Source organism: Lacerta agilis, chromosome 2 (genome assembly GCF_009819535.1).
Source record: "Lacerta agilis isolate rLacAgi1 chromosome 2, rLacAgi1.pri, whole genome shotgun sequence".
Lineage (NCBI taxonomy): Eukaryota > Metazoa > Chordata > Lepidosauria > Squamata > Lacertidae > Lacerta > Lacerta agilis.
Genome location: NC_046313.1, coordinates 54,525,701 through 54,541,638, shown reverse-complemented (window position 1 = coordinate 54,541,638; position 15,938 = coordinate 54,525,701). Strand labels below are relative to the sequence as shown.

At 41.9% G+C, this 15,938-nt stretch overlaps 1 protein-coding gene across 2 annotated transcripts; it reads left to right on the top strand.

Moving 5' to 3' along the window:
- Positions 1-1,927: 1,927 nt before the first annotated feature.
- PPP2CA (protein phosphatase 2 catalytic subunit alpha) lies at positions 1,928-15,938 on the top strand. 2 transcript variants are annotated; one of them, XM_033140102.1, is made up of 8 exons: positions 1,958-2,075; positions 5,488-5,619; positions 10,557-10,766; positions 11,354-11,527; positions 11,701-11,790; positions 12,750-12,911; positions 13,717-13,835; positions 15,118-15,938. In XM_033140102.1, exons 3-8 carry the CDS (start codon positions 10,650-10,652, stop codon positions 15,188-15,190), a joined length of 735 nt encoding a protein of 244 aa, XP_032995993.1. In that variant the 5' UTR covers positions 1,958-2,075; positions 5,488-5,619; positions 10,557-10,649; the 3' UTR covers positions 15,191-15,938. The 2 variants fall into 2 exon arrangements, with proteins under 2 accessions (XP_032995992.1, XP_032995993.1); XM_033140101.1 differs by lacking the exon at positions 5,488-5,619 and having other exon boundaries at positions 1,928-2,075.

The following is a 15,938-nucleotide window of genomic DNA, read 5'->3' as shown; positions in this document are numbered from 1 at the left end:
TATCTAGAGACTTCACAGTAACAATTTTAGCACTTGCAGTTATCATGGGAAGGTGCTATTCACATACAGTACAAGAGCATTTTGGTTTAATTTCCTTTTGTCTTTAATACCCTGAATCCAAGGGTCTTGTCTAATAACATAAGCCAAGGACTCTAGAGTGAAAATTAAAATAAATAGCGAGGCAAAATCCAATCATAGGGCTGTTCACATGTTATACTGAACACTGGTACAAACTGTCTCTATACATGTACAATTGTTTGTGTGACAGAGTATACTGGTTCATTTGTACTGCTCAGCCACTGCATTCCAAGGTGAATAAACTATAGTTATCAAACATTACACATAATGTAATTATGTACACTTGTTGAATGTAACATGTGAACACCCCTCAAATGTTGTGCCATAAAGTAAAACCAATGGTGTGGTGAGCAATAGCCATTGGTGATTATGCAACAAGTTGGATTCCTGTAGGAAGCATTTTTGCTATAGCAAATTCTGCAAGAATGTACAGCAGGTGAAACAGGTCTTTCAAGCATCTAGGGAAGGCACTAGTATTGATAGGTAATAATGCTTCTCAACAACTTCAATTTTATCAAGAAAAGTTCTCTTTTGGCCTGATCAGTGTATATATATTTCACAAACACCACCTGATATTCATAGAGCAGCCAGTACTTGTGCGGGGTCTCATATCTAGGGCCTTAGATACACCATTTACATCAACGTTGTTCAGACAAACAGATTTTTGGTGTCTGATGTTTCCAATGGAAATTTTCTTGACTTTTGAAGAACAAAAACTGTTGTGTTAAAAGAGCTGGAAAACCAACAGGATACGAGTTGTCTTTTACTCAAGAACTTTCCAACAGTAAGAGCTGTTTGACAGTGGACCGGACTCCCTCGGATGGTGGTGGGCTCTCCTTTGTTGGAAGTTTGTAACCAGAGCTTGGATGGCCATTGTCATGGATGCTTTAGTTGAGATGCCTGCACTGCACGGGGTTGGACCAGATGACCCTCGGAGTCTCTTTCAACTCTGCAATTCTATGAATGCAAGGAACAGAACTGAGTCCCTGACTGGCCTCCATGAGGGCGGTGCGTGTCTGCTCCTAGACACCACCATCAATCCCTGGCCGCCCTGCTCACAATAAGAGAAGAGGAAGTCACTAGGCAGGAGTAGTATACTGGGGGGAGGGGCGGCGCCAGAGGACAACTTGCTAAGAAGTTCCAGTTACAGGTAGGTAGCCGTGTTGGTCTGTCATAGTCTTCTTAGCAACCCCCCAGGGAGCCAGCGCTCAGCAAAAATAACCACCCCTGCGTTTCTATGGTGACCCTATGGATTTAAATTATTAGCTATCTCTCCTCTCCTCCCCAAATCACCCTTCTTGTCAAGTAAACTCCCCCCTCCCCGCCCCGAGGAACGTGCAATAGGAGAGGATAAGAAAAGCACCGACGCCTGGGGCTTCTGCGCCTGCTCCCAGCGGCGCGCGCAGGTTCCTCAAGACTGCCCCACCCACCCTCGCTATTATAGCCACCCGTAGAGAGGCCCCCTGACGCATGCGCAACTCCTCTTCGAGCAGGCGCGAGGCTCTTCCCTTTTGCCTATTCCGAGGAGGAGGAGGTTGGGAACCGCGGCCGGGTGACGTCAAGGCGCGGCAGCCATTACACGGAGGGGAGCGAACCAGCGAGCTTCCGAGTAGCCTCCGCCGCCTCCGCCACATTGCTGCTGCTGCTGCTCCTCTCGCCGCGTCTGAGGGACGGATCCGGCCCTTCCTGCTTCTCTCTCTCTCCTTCCCTGCCCCTCCGCCTTTCGTTTCTTTCCCAGCGAGAGGCAGTGCAGTCTCTGTGCGGAGGGGGAGGAGGAGGAGGACGGCGTCGGGGGCTGGGCTGGGGCGTCGGGTGCCGGCGAGAGGCAGAAGAAGGGAGGAAGGGAGTAGGAGGAAGCGGGGGAAAGAGCGGCGGCGGCTGGGCGAGCAGCGAGGATGGAGGAGAAGGTCTTCACCAAGGAGCTCGACCAGTGGGTGGAGCAGCTGAACGAGTGCAAGCAGCTCTCCGAGGGCCAGGTGAAGAGCCTCTGCGAGAAGGTGGGTAGCCAGGGGCGCCTCCGAGGGGGAGGGCGAAGGGACCCTGCCGGGGGTGGCGGCAGAAGGGACGAGCCGAGGCGGGAAACCGAGGCCGCTGCCTGGAAAGGGAGGGAGGCCCTTGGGGTGCCGGGGGATGTTCACCCGGGAAGGGTGCTCAGGTAGAGGGAGGGGGCGGGGGAGGCGGGTCCTTCCTCGGAGGGAGAGTGGGGAGGCGAGGGAGGAAGGTCTGCTTAGGCGACCTCTGCGGGGAGAAGCGACAGCGGGGGGGGGTGGCAGGAGAGCCCCTCCATCCCAGCGCAGGGGTTCCGCAATTGGCGCAAGAGGCACCGTCGCGGTGGAAGGGCCGGAAAGGCCGAAGACGGAATCGGGATGAGGATTGTGGGGAGGGGGGGAGCCCCACAGTGGAAGAATAGCGGCTCCTGCCTCGAGCTGTTGCTTGTCGTGGGGACTCCGCTGAAGGGGGCAGGAAGGGCGGGTAGCGAGCGGGGTGTGTCCCTCGGGCAGGTGCAGTCTTTGGAGGGGAAAGGCCGTCGCCAGCGCTGCCTCCCCTATCCAGCCTCCCACCTCACTCCCGAAGGGGGTATTTTACCCCATGGAGGAGCCTGTCTTGACCGAAAAGATGGGTTCCCCCCTCCCGGCAGCCCTGAGCCCCCTGTCGCATCGACCGCTTCTCTATCTAGTTCCTCCGCTCCTCCTTTTTTCCGCTGACTCTTAAAATGGCGCCTTTGCTGAAAATACACAGTGCATTACTGTACTGTGCTGATAGAAAGCCCCTTGTGCTTCTTAGCGGGCAAAGCTTTCTGTTTCTGTGGGGGGGGGGCGGCAGTAAGATCCTGGCGAAAAGAAAATCTTGACAAGACGTCAATGTACTTTGCACAGGCACACTTTTTTTGTTTGGGTCTCTCTTACCACCGAGCCTTGTTCTGTTGCTTTGCGTTAGGGAAGGGGCGATCTGGTCACTTGAACACTATCTGGGTGGTTAAGCATGAATGGGTAGCAGTTGGGAATAGTTACGGTAATAAGGAGAGAGGGGGAGAATAAGGGGGATAAAAATGACAAAGTATCCAATCTTTGTGTAGGGTTGTTTGGTATTGTTGCATGCAGTAATTAAATAATTATTGTCAAATTATTTCCCCTATATTTATCTTAATTCCATGAACATAATGAATTTTTTTTTTTTGTGGGGAAGGGATTGACAAACTTGCCTCAATGCAAGTATGCCAAATACTAAATGACATCACATTAACCTGGCATGTTAAGATATAAAGGTTTGAATTTCCTAATATATTTCAGGTAAGTTTTATTATTGGAAGTTTACATAATCAGGGTAGTTACTAGTACATTGGACTGACAAGTTTTCATTAGAATTCTTAGAATTTATTTCTGCTTACTGTGTTTTCTTGTGTGGCAATTAGCCTGAGCAAACTTAGTTGCAGGTTTCATTGCAATGTGTGTAATGCACTTTTAAATGCCTCTGCTTGGGGTTGAGGTATAAAACTACTTGTAAAAGTATTGCTAATTAGCAACATGTTGAGCATGTGCAGTGTTGGCCAAGTTAACTATTGGGGTTCTCTTGTTTCTGTACAACGTAGCTGCTGTGGTAGCATGTTACAGTCCCATATGAAGTCGGAATCAAGTCTACAGTATTCCAGTGCTATCTATACAGAAAACAGAATTGTGGGAATTCACTGCTGTTCAGACTGTAATGATTTGGGAAACTGAATGTATCATACAGTTTGGCCTCATGCTACTCTTCCTCTCCCCAGCTTCTTCCTGTTGAATTCAACCTTGTCTGTCAGTTGCTGTTTACAGTGTGTCCATTTGTCCTGTGCAAAGTACCCAGAAGAATCAGCTGTCCATAGTTTCTGGTGTGTGTATTGTGAAATGCTAGTTTGTGGAGTCACTTATTTCTTCAGTCTGGGAAAATTGGATTTTTTTGTGATCCTAACTGGTTTGGTTTCTAGAATGGCAAGCAAACTCTTCCTCTACATTCCTGGAGTTACCCAGATTCCTACTGTATGTATATAACCAGGGGCAGTCTCAGGAGAGCAAGCAGTGACACAAAGCTGTACTAGAAGTGGTAACTTGTGCGCCCAACATGCATTTAATTTGTAGATTGTACATCCCATCACTTTTTGCAGCATTTTTCTGTTGCTGAGGTGGATGTGACTAGGGTTTGAGACCATGAAGTTCTTGCAACTATACAGTAGTGTATAAACATGTCTTTACTGTGCTGAAATACAAGAAAATTGATATGCATGGAAGTCTCATAGATTTTCTTCCTTCAAATGACTGGTGCCAATGTGAAAACATAAGTAATGGTTGAAAGAGTTGTCTTGGCATTTTTAGCTTTTCTTTTTATTATCCCTTGTTATCTGGAGTGCTTCTTAAAGTTAGTATCAAGGGAAGTTTGTTAACTGTGGCACTAGAAACATACTTCAGTTTTTTTGTGTTGTTAACCATATTTCATGGTTGACAAGGCTTCTGGGGCAAAACTAGCTGTCAGCTTGTGAAAAGTACAGAAATAAAATCTTTTCCCTCTGGTTTACCCTAGTTCCCCCCTTTATAAATCAGTCACTTTAATTTCTCCCAAACAAATAAGGAATATGCATTGGTGAACCCAAGTAATAATAATAATATAATTTATTATTTGTTCCTTGCCCATCTGGCTGGGTCTCCCCAGCCACTCTGGGCGGCTTCCATCAAATATTAAAATACATTTAAAATATCACAGATTAAAAACTTCCCTAAGCAGGGTTGCCTTCAGGTATTTTCAGAATGTCAGGTAGTTGTTTATTATCTTGACCTCTGATGGGAGGGCGTTCCGCAGGGTGGGTGCCACTACCGAGAAGGCCCTCTGCCTGGTTCCCTGTAGCTTTGCTTCTCGCAGTGAGAGCTCTAATAAAAATTGAGTGTGTCATCCAGCCACCAATTTCCTCCCTCCAAGCAGAGCATTGCATTCTGTCTTCCGCATCTTTCCCTTTTCCAATTAGCATTTAATATTATGTGATGGCAGGTAGAGCATGTCCAATGCTCATGGGGCTATTTTTTAGGTTGCCCCCTTAATTTTGGGGGGTATTTCTGAAGACCTCTGTGCCTGACTTTTCTGATACCTTCCTCTTGTGGTCCCATTTTTGTTATCCTGTTTGCGTAAGCCACCTGAGTTTGTTATTAGCGGGGAATGATTTCTCTGTTTAAGTGAAATGTGTATGGCCACACAGCTTCTAAGCCAAGGAACATAGTTTGGCACTTATAAATTGCGAAAATTCAGTTGGTCTGGAAGGTAGGCTTCTCAATAAACAGGTTTGTTTGGTGAAAACAAACATTTAGAGAGAAGTGCTTTATTATGATCATTTAGAAATACATTCCTTATTGATAGGTAAGAGTGTGCTTGAAACTTTTTATTCTGCAGAGAGAAGAAAAGGGATCACTTTCAGTATTATCAGCATATATTGCAGTCAAGGCAAAGAATAACAGATGGGTGTAGGAGGAATCACCTTTAGTGTAAAGAACAGTCAGAAATCTAAGGCAAAGTGCTTAAGAGGTGAGTCTAGATAAGTAACTGGGGTGTTTTGAGGTAAGGAGATTAAATTTGCCTTGTAATCTGGTTTTGCCTGTTGGACTCTTACAGAAATGACAGCAGGAAATATCACCCACTGACACAGATATTGGAAATACACAAAAATACTTCTTCTACATGCTGCTCCTTCCTATTTGATGGGCTGATAGCAAGAGAAACCAACCCGTCTTCCCCAAGCTTCTTGCTTTTCACCTATCTCCAAAGCTGTAGCTGGTCCTAATTGCCTTTTTAGTTCAAGTACTTCAGTAATAGAAAAGCAATCAAGAACTGGACCTGAAACTCAGAACTAAATTGAATGCTAATAGGAACCTGCTGGAAAGGAGTTTATAATACAGTATTCTCATAAGAATTAATGAAGCTTTTTGACCATTGTTTTAAGCTAACAAGTTCCACTTCATTTGGTCTGCAGACTATAAACATAAAATACAGCATAGGGTTATCAATGCAACTGTAGCAGAGCAAAAAACAAAAAACAGAATACATGCACACAAACTATATCTTTTAAGGGAATATAACAAAATTAATTAACAATCGGAAATAGTTAAAAATGCAGACATTTTGAATTCCTCTAATAATTTTGGGCTGGTTTTGATGGCTACAGCAGAGAACTTGGCTATGTTTTCTGTGATGTTGGGTTGGAAGCTGCCATTAAAATTGAAAGATTGACTTTACCTGAAAGAGAAAGTATTGGGGAGGTAAATTTCGATCTTGTTAGCCTGCATTATTTTTTAGGGACAAAATTCAACTGATTTGCTTTTGCAGGCACAAGCTCTCATCCAGCCTGGCAGAAGATATGGTAGTGAATAGCCAGTGGTAAAAACTTTGTTGTTTAACCAGTTTTAGCAACAATGAAAACGTTTTCCTTGTGGCCTCATTGTGAGAAGTGCAATAGGCTGCATCCTAAGAACTGTACTTACACGGCTGAAATCCATCTTGACTCATGTTATATTACCCCAAGGTCCCATCCTAGTTAACAATCCAGTGGCTAAACTATAGCTTCTGGTCAGTGTTCAGAGGTAGTCTCATGCATAGCACTTTAACAATCTGAGCCCCTCCCCCCAAGCATGGATAACTGTCATGGGCAGTGGTTTTCAACCAGTGTGCTGTGGCATCCTGGGATGCCTTGAATGATGGTCAGGGGTGCTGTGGGCAACACAGTCCTCTGTCCCTCTTTCCTTCCATCCCTCCTCTGATGCCCTCTTGCATCTCTGCTTCTCAAAGGCTTGTGACGGCTATTTGTTGCAGCAGGCCTGGCTACAAGCTCCCTAGGCAAATGGTGCCTCTGGGGCTAGCCAGGGGGTGCTTCCCAGGCCCCTGTGGGGCAGTGTGAGGAGGCATGTCTCTTTGGGGCAGGGTAGGCAGTACACAAGACCAGGAGTGGCAGCAGCGGCTGCCCAGAGGTCTCCCAAGAAGAGGGGAGAGGAGAGCAGGCTGAGAGAACACTCTACAAGGGAGGGTGTTTGGAAAGGGGTGAGGCGCTGCCGGCTCTGGGCTACTGAGCTCCTCAGTGGTGCGATGAAAGAATATAGTTGGTCAAGGGAGCTGTGGACCCAAAAAGGTTGAAAACCTCTGGTCTAGGCCAATCTAGGATTGGCCACAGCAGGCCATCAGCCTTGGCTTGATGAAAAATGCTGTGTGTTACAGAAGCTACTTGGACCTCCAATGACAAAGCTGGATCTAGGAGCATTCCAGACAGCAAGCCTGATCCCTAATGACAGTGTAATGATGTCTAGAACTGATTATACTCTCCTGAGCAGACAAGCTATGTACACACAGCACCTCTATTTTGTTAGGGTTAAGTTTCTATTTATGTGCACTCATCTAGCTATCACCATCTTACTGGTTCAACACTTCCAGTGCCTCACCTAACAATGATAAAAATGAGAAGTAGAGTTGGATGTCATTGACATATTGGTAAACCCTTGGATGACTTCTCTCAGCATTTCATGTAAATGTTGAAAAGCATTGGAGATGCGATGGAATCTTGTATAAATTATATGATGGTAAGCAGTTGTCAAAGAGTAGATCAATTACAGCTGTAGAAAAAGTATCAAGGATAAAGACAGCTGCCTTGATGGATATGGTACCCAATGCTTTAATACTATCACATGATGGACTTACTTTAAAATTTAAATTACAAAATAGAAAATTTTAAAAAGAGAATAAAAATGATTTAAAATTTCCAAAAAATGTATTGGTTATTTAATATTTCTAAGAGCTACCTGCAAAATTTCATCTTGGGATCTCAATGGGACCACATAAAACAATATTGTACATTCACCTCTGCCTCTCTTAGCTGTTGGAAAAGATTTGAGACCTTCATGCAGCATTTAAATTTTATCATATATTAAAGGTAAATACCATTTTAGCATGTTAAATTGGATCTCAGAATATTCTAGAAAACTCATCACTGAGTGGATTTGTCTAATGAGATAGAGGCATTATTACTGCATGAAACCTGGAATTTGAATAGTCAGGACTGGAGGAATCCCAGTCCATTATGGCAAGTGAATATCTGCTGCTTGAACACTTCTTCCTTTGTCCCGACATTGTTCTTTTGGCCCAGGTCTAACAGGAGGTTGTAAAAATTATTGCAGTTTCATCCTTTTGTGACACTGTCACCAGCAGTGGCACAGAAGTCATAGACTATTACCTTCAAAAAAAAATTGAGCCTGATTTGTGCCATGATGTTTATATAGGGAGGTTTGGTGGTGGCACTGGGAGAAAATAAATAGTAGTGATTCTCTGGTTGATGAGCCTGTGTGTGCCTTGGAGCTTAGTGTGTCATCTAGTACCTTTGAGTACTGCTACTCATGCTGCCTTTTGATCCAAAGCAATACAATGTTTAGAGAGAGAAGCCAAGCAAAACTTGAGCTCTGAATGTGCATTTCATTGATGGGGTTTCTTTTAACAAGGTGCTGGAAAGCATTTCTGTCAACCTTGAACGACTCTTACATTGCCATTTTCTGGATAGCTTCTGGGCAGATAAATCATTTATGATATTTACTGCATACCCATTTTCACATGGTAAAAATGCTACAAGAAGGCAATACTTTCAGTGTCACTTTTTTCGAAGTGGGAATATAGCACTAGGAACATAGGGAGCTTCCTTTTATACTGAATCAGACTGTTGGTTCATCTAGCACAGCATTGTCTGACAGTAATTATACACATGGGATTGAGCTCATCAAAAAAAGAAATTGGAAAACTGGATAACCTTAAATAAGAAAATTAGGTAATATGAATTAAGTAATTAGATAGAACACTAGTATAAAAAAACAAGTACCAAAGATCATTAGTTTGTCAACAAGTATTTTCAGTACAGTATAGGATTGTGGTAAGGTGTTTAACCACATTGTACTATTGGGTAGTCTGTTAGGGTCCTGGTTTCTATCAAAGTATGACTAATTATGAGGATAATTGAGGATGTTGTAACCTTTTGTGGTCGAATTAAGGCTTTTCTGCAACTTGAAGCCCAGAATGTTAGGGTTCCCAGAATATTGCTGCTTCACCCTAACCCAGCAAGCTATTCTGGGTAAAATGCATGCTTGGAGCTCCCCCATCTGGAATTGTTTCCTCATTTATTTCATTGGAGATTGCTTTCCTAAAAACAATTCCCTTATACCTACATGGGACATGAGATCTGGTTGCAAGTTTATTATTCCTAGGTACACTGGCTGCATTGGTTTTTTTTAGAATTGAATGAACCATTGTTAATGGAGTTTCTTCTTGAACTCTTGTATCTTCTCAAAAGAAAAAAATCTATGTCAGCTATGACTTCATGATTTTAAAGTATGTATTGCTTATATTCATTGTGCTGCAGTAGTGTGGTTGACCAGGGTTTCCATTGTGACCTAAGCATGAGATAGAAACAACCATACAAATGAGTCAGCTGCAATTGGAACTCTTCTTTGCATGCAGAAGAGTTTTTTTGTGGATTTGGTTAAGAGAAGCACATTGCATTGCATTTTAGCACACTGATGAATATTACGGGGACTACCACCCATAAAATTAACACATACTGTACTGTTTTAGATTACGCATAAAAAATCACTGATCTGGTGCTTTCCAACACCACCCACCCACATACACACCACACACACATATCCTAGGCATGGATCCATGTGGATCCATCTTTGATATGTACGTAGTATGACAGCAAAACTACTTACAAATCATATAGTACTTCACTGTACACCAGCCTTTCTCAACCTTGGGCCCCCAGATGTTTTTGGCCTACAACTCCCATCATCCCTAGGTAGCAGGACCAGTGGTCAGGGATGATGGGAGTTGTAGGCCAAAAACATCTGGGGACCTAAGGTTGAGAAAGGCTGCTGTACACAGAGGCGTCGTAGTTTTGAGGGGGGTCCTTCTTTAAAATTAAGAATTCACAAGGGTCTGTATTGTGCCATGGAAGGTCTGGAAAGCACCAGCTCCATTAAAAAAATGGTTTAGCCAATGGAAACAGGATCTGTGATTTGGTAGTGAACGTTTGAAAAAAAAAAGGCAATTTCAAGAGGATCTGTTGCTAGATCCAACTTGTCTGTGTATTCTGTCTGGCACTCATTTTCTCTTTTATCTGACCCCCTGACTGCTCCATTTTCTCCTCTCTTGCAGTCTTTCAGTTATGTCCCCTTCTACTCCACTGCTCCACTTTCTATTAAACTGCCAATCTGAGCCATGTGTGCCTGATACCTGTGGACCCAGATATAAGAATTTCATTCTTGAAGTTGGGTCACTTAATTCAGGAGAACTTGCTTCCAGGAATGTGTGTCTCAAATGTATTACCTGGCGCTTATATTTGTAACTAAAGAAAGGTGAGCAGGTGGAATGCTTTAAAGTAAATGAACAAGTATTATCTCTGCAAATTCATATAAAGCTGGTTTTTTTTTCTGCTGCAGGCTAAAGAAATCTTGACAAAAGAATCAAATGTGCAAGAAGTACGGTGTCCAGTCACAGTTTGTGGAGATGTCCATGGACAATTTCATGATCTCATGGAACTTTTCAGAATTGGAGGAAAATCACCAGACACAAATTACTTATTTATGGGGGATTATGTTGACAGGGGATATTACTCTGTTGAAACCGTAACACTTCTGGTAGCTCTCAAGGTAATATTTTTAAATGAATGTTGGTATTGAAATATATAATGCCTGTATAGTCTGAATTACTGTAAGAGCTATAGTACTAATAAACACTATAATGACTGAGTCATTGGGGTTGGAGGTCGTACACTAATGCAAAAATGATGTTGGAGGCAACACATTGTATTGCCCAAAGAGACTACATATTAAATGGGTTGCTTTAGAGATCTGTTTGAACTTCCATTGTCCTTGGGTCTATATTTCCATCAGAAGTGGATAGAGAAGTTCATTCCAGACCTGCAGAAGAATTTAACTCCAAGTTTAACTTTGGGATTTATCAAGCAAAAATAAACTATACCACAGAAAATATACCACAAAATTAAATGTTTTATTAAAATGTGATGTCTGTATTAAGATGTTTTTGAGTGGCTGGGGCAACCTATTTGAATGGGCAGGGTACAAATATAACAATAACAACAACAACAACAACAACAACAACAACAACAACAATAATAATAATAAAATATCTCCGTAAGTTAAGGCTTACTTCTGCTCATAGAAATGCTGGAGAAGTACATACTTGGTTTAGTCACAGTAGCTATCTTGTTTTATAGGTCCGTTATCGTGAACGCATCACTATTCTTCGAGGGAACCATGAAAGCAGACAGATCACACAAGTATATGGCTTCTATGATGAATGTTTAAGGAAATATGGAAATGCAAATGTCTGGAAATACTTCACAGACCTTTTTGACTATCTTCCTCTAACTGCCTTGGTGGACGGACAGGTATGTTGAAAATACTGATGTGTTCCTATTATTAGCAGAGAAGGAAGGCAGAGTTGAAGATCTATTACCTTTTTATCAGATTTTCTTCCTAGAGAAATTCTAACTTTGAAAAACACTTGTAGCTATAGTGTTTGGATCTAATTCATGTCCCAACAAATGAATTTATCTTTCAGATTTTCTGTCTACATGGAGGTCTTTCCCCATCTATAGATACACTGGATCACATCAGAGCACTTGATCGTCTGCAAGAAGTTCCACATGAGGTAACTATGTAATTTGTGTTACAATTTCTGTGTTGTTTTAGTGTGTGAAATCATAAGGTAAAGGGACCCCTGACCATTAGGTCCAGTCGTGTCCGACTCTGGGGTTGCGGTGCTCATCTCGCGTTAATGGCCGAGGGAGCTGGCGTACAGCTTCTGGGTCATGTGGCCAGCATGACAAAGCCGCTTCTGGCGAACCAGAGCAGCACACGGAAACGCCGTTTACCTTCCCGCCGGAGCGGTACTTATTTATCTACTTGCACTTTGACGTGCTTTTGAACTGTTGGTGGGCAGGAGTTGGGACCAAGCAATGGGAGCTCACCCCATCGCGGGGATTCGAACCGCCAACCTTCTGATCAGCAAGCCCTAGGCTCTGTGGTTTAACCCACAGCGCCACCCGCTTCCCGTGTGAAATCATACTAATGCCCAATTCCTCTTCTGCATTATAATGGAGTCTGTTGTTAAAGTAAACCTTATTTTTTCCATTTGACCTCTAACTCCAAAAGGTTTGTACTGCTTGTCCTGTTCCCTTATCCAAGCAATAAAACTACAAACAGCACTTAAAGGTGGAAATTTGTTTGCTAATTACAAATGACACATCTCCAAATAGCTTGTTCTTCAACTTAAGAGTAGGCAAACTAGGGGTCTGCATAACTCTTAAAAGCTGGGAGGACCATCTTTTGCACCGAATAACAGCTGCATCACCAATTCTGTGTTCAGAGGCTGCAGAGTATAATTTTGTTTTTGCCTAGCACTGATGTCAGTTTGGGAACATAGTGTTGGGCATGCTTCTTTCCCCCACAGAGCTCAGTGCAGGTGGTTTGGGGAACTAATAAATTGGTTCAAAGTACCATGTTAATGTAGTCATTCAGCTACTGTTCAAACATTTCTTCTTAAAAATTTGGTACTGTATTAGCCCTCTTCAGGTTTTTTTAATGTAACGATGCTGAAATGTTTCCTAGGGTCCAATGTGTGATTTGCTGTGGTCAGACCCAGATGATCGTGGCGGTTGGGGCATTTCTCCTCGAGGTGCTGGTTATACTTTTGGACAAGATATTTCAGAAACCTTCAACCATGCTAATGGCCTTACACTGGTCTCAAGAGCTCATCAGTTGGTAATGGAGGTAAGCCTCAGACTTTTTATGTTGTTTCCTTTCTTGAGGTGAAAATCTCCCTGCATAACCAGATAGCTTTGGTATACAAATAAAGGAATGTTAAGCCTGTGGTGGCAAAGTAACTTGTATACCTTGTCCTTTTTGTTAAAAAATGAGCTTGCAGGATAAGACTTGAAGGCATAATTATTGCCATGAGAATGGCTTGTGATTCTGATAATCCACTGTAAGTGACTCCTGTCACCTAGACCTGTATTTTACTGTGTCATTCCATGACAAATTACCTCAGTACAATTATTTAAACTCTGACACAAGGATTTTATATACTAAATATTTTTCAGGGGGCGGTGTGTGGTAAGAAGTTCTGCCATCTACTGACTGACCTCTTTTATTTCTTCATATTCAACCCTAAGGGCTTTCTATCTCTATAAATGGACAGCTAAGGCTGACATTGATCAATTTCATTAGGAAGAAGCCATTGTTGATTGGTATTGCTGATTTATTGTATGTAGAAGCTTCCAGGTTTAATTCCTGTTAACTCTAGTTAAGAAGATATTTGATAGAATGATTGAGAAGGCCTCTGCCTGAGATCCGGGAGAGAAGCTTCTTCAAAGCAGATAACACTGGGTTAGACCAATTTATGATTTTGTATAGGAAGTTCCTATGTTGTCAGTTCTTACATGAATGGCAAAAAGTGGTAATTTAGAGTAATAAATTGTTTATCTTACTCTGATAGGTACACTATAGGTTACTACCCTCCCCGTAGAGAGACATGTTACAATGATGTGCATCTGTGTGCTTTCCCCCCCCTCCTCAGGGTTACAATTGGTGTCATGATCGGAATGTAGTAACCATTTTCAGTGCTCCAAATTATTGCTACCGGTGTGGTAACCAAGCTGCAATCATGGAACTTGATGATACTCTAAAATATTCATTGTAAGTGCTTAAAGATTTTTCCTATGAGAACTAACAAAACATGTCATTTAAAATTCTAGTTAGAATGCTGTTCATAAATGGCCTTATCTGGCTGTTTGAAGATGAGTAAAGTTGACAAATCTTACCTGATTGTATACTTGGAAAATTGTGGGTGGTTGTGGAATACTGTGTGTGGGCTTTTTTGGTTATAATTTGCTTTACTATATAACTGAAACTGCTAATTTGTAGTAATAATTTATAATAATAATTTAATATTTATACCCCGCCCATCCGACTGGGTTTCCCCAGCCACTCTGGGTGACTCCCAGCAGATTAAAAACAGAATAAAACATCAGATATTAAAAACTTCCCTAAACAGGCTTCTGATAAAGAGTATAAAACTAACCTTTTGGGTAACAAATTGTAATACTGGGCATCTGATGCTTCTTCTTTTTCTTCCTCCTCCTCCCCTCCTCCTCCTTCTATTATATATTATTATTATTTATTAAATTATTATCACTTGCTCTTCACCCTAAAGTCCCAATGATTCAGGAAGTTGTTTTGGGAGTTTAGTACAGTAATAGCCTCTCTTGGTTGTCAGTTTTGGGGGAAGTAAAGCTGAATTCCTCTGTTTAAAATGGTATTTGAAGAGATGTTTTCTTCTGTTCTTTGCAAAAGTATGCATTCTTTAACTTATCCTTAAGATGCAGCAAGACTTTCTTTTGAGCAAAGGATCTATATGCTTATCACTGTCACCTTCCTTAGCCCATAAGACAGTAGGGTGGGCTGCGTACATTTTTAATTGAAGTCCTAGATGAATGGCAGGCTCTTCCTCTATAATTTCATCTTTCTGCAGTCTATATCAAGGTTTATCTCTGGAAATTGCAGTCTGTCTGCAGTCTGTCTATTAAATTTATATCTTGCTGTTCCTCCCAAAGGAGCAGAGTTAAATATTATATTCAAGTGCTATGTCAGTTTTACACTGATCCTCCATTCATTTGTATTGATCTAAAGGAAGAGCTTGGTAGAATATAACTACAAGTTAATACTGACGGATATTACATGCATTCTAGAGATGGCTGATGTCTTCTGCATCTAGAAGTGTAAAGAAAAAATAGCCACATTCTTGATCGCAGAATGAATTGGAATAATGTAGAGAAATTAAAAGCTATGGCTGATATCTAATGTTATCCCTGAGTTCTTTGGATGTAAGTCTACTGATTTCAGTGGGTCTGCTGTGTTTTAGTTGGATATCACAAACCACATAAATATTGATTAAAAGTGTTGGGTTTTTTTTTTCCAGTTTGCAGTTTGATCCAGCGCCACGCAGAGGTGAACCACATGTTACTCGTCGCACCCCAGACTACTTCCTGTAACGAGATTTTACACTTGTACAGTATTGCCATGAACCATGTGTTGACCTAAAGGATATGGGAAGAGCAACAGTAACTCCAAAATGTCAGAAAACATTTAACATTGAAACCTGTTTTCACATGGACCAAAAGATGTGCCATATTGAAATACAAAGCCTCTTGTCTGTCAGCGACTGTGACCACTTTAGAATGAACCAGTTCATTGCATGCTGAAGCAACACTGTTGGTCAAGAAACCAGTTTCTGGCATAGCTCTACTTGTAGTTACTTTTGCTTTCTCTGGGAGACTGCAAATATTAAGATGTAGACATTTAACACCTTGTGAAAACAATTAACTTTCCATTTAGCTATAGCTTTCCAGCATGACTGTAGATAAGGATAGCAAACTATCATTGAAGCTTAATGAACATTTTAAATAAGTACCAAGACCGATTTTCTTATTTGTGTTCTGATTTTTTTTCCAGGGAAAACTGTTTAATTTAATTGTATGGTTGTTTTGTCTGCACTCGGTTCCCCCACATTCTTCCCTCACACTTCCCTCTATATAATGTCCTGTGTACTTGTCCATCATAGTGAATTATTTTGAACAGAACAGGTTTTTTTCTGTAAGATGTTGCTGCAGAAGTGTTGCAGCATTTTTTTCATAATAAACTTGTGAACTAATAATGGAAGATAGTTGACTTTTAAATATATTGCAGGTTCATACCATGTTGTGTTTAATAAAAAGTAGCTTTTATGTCTCTTTGAACCTA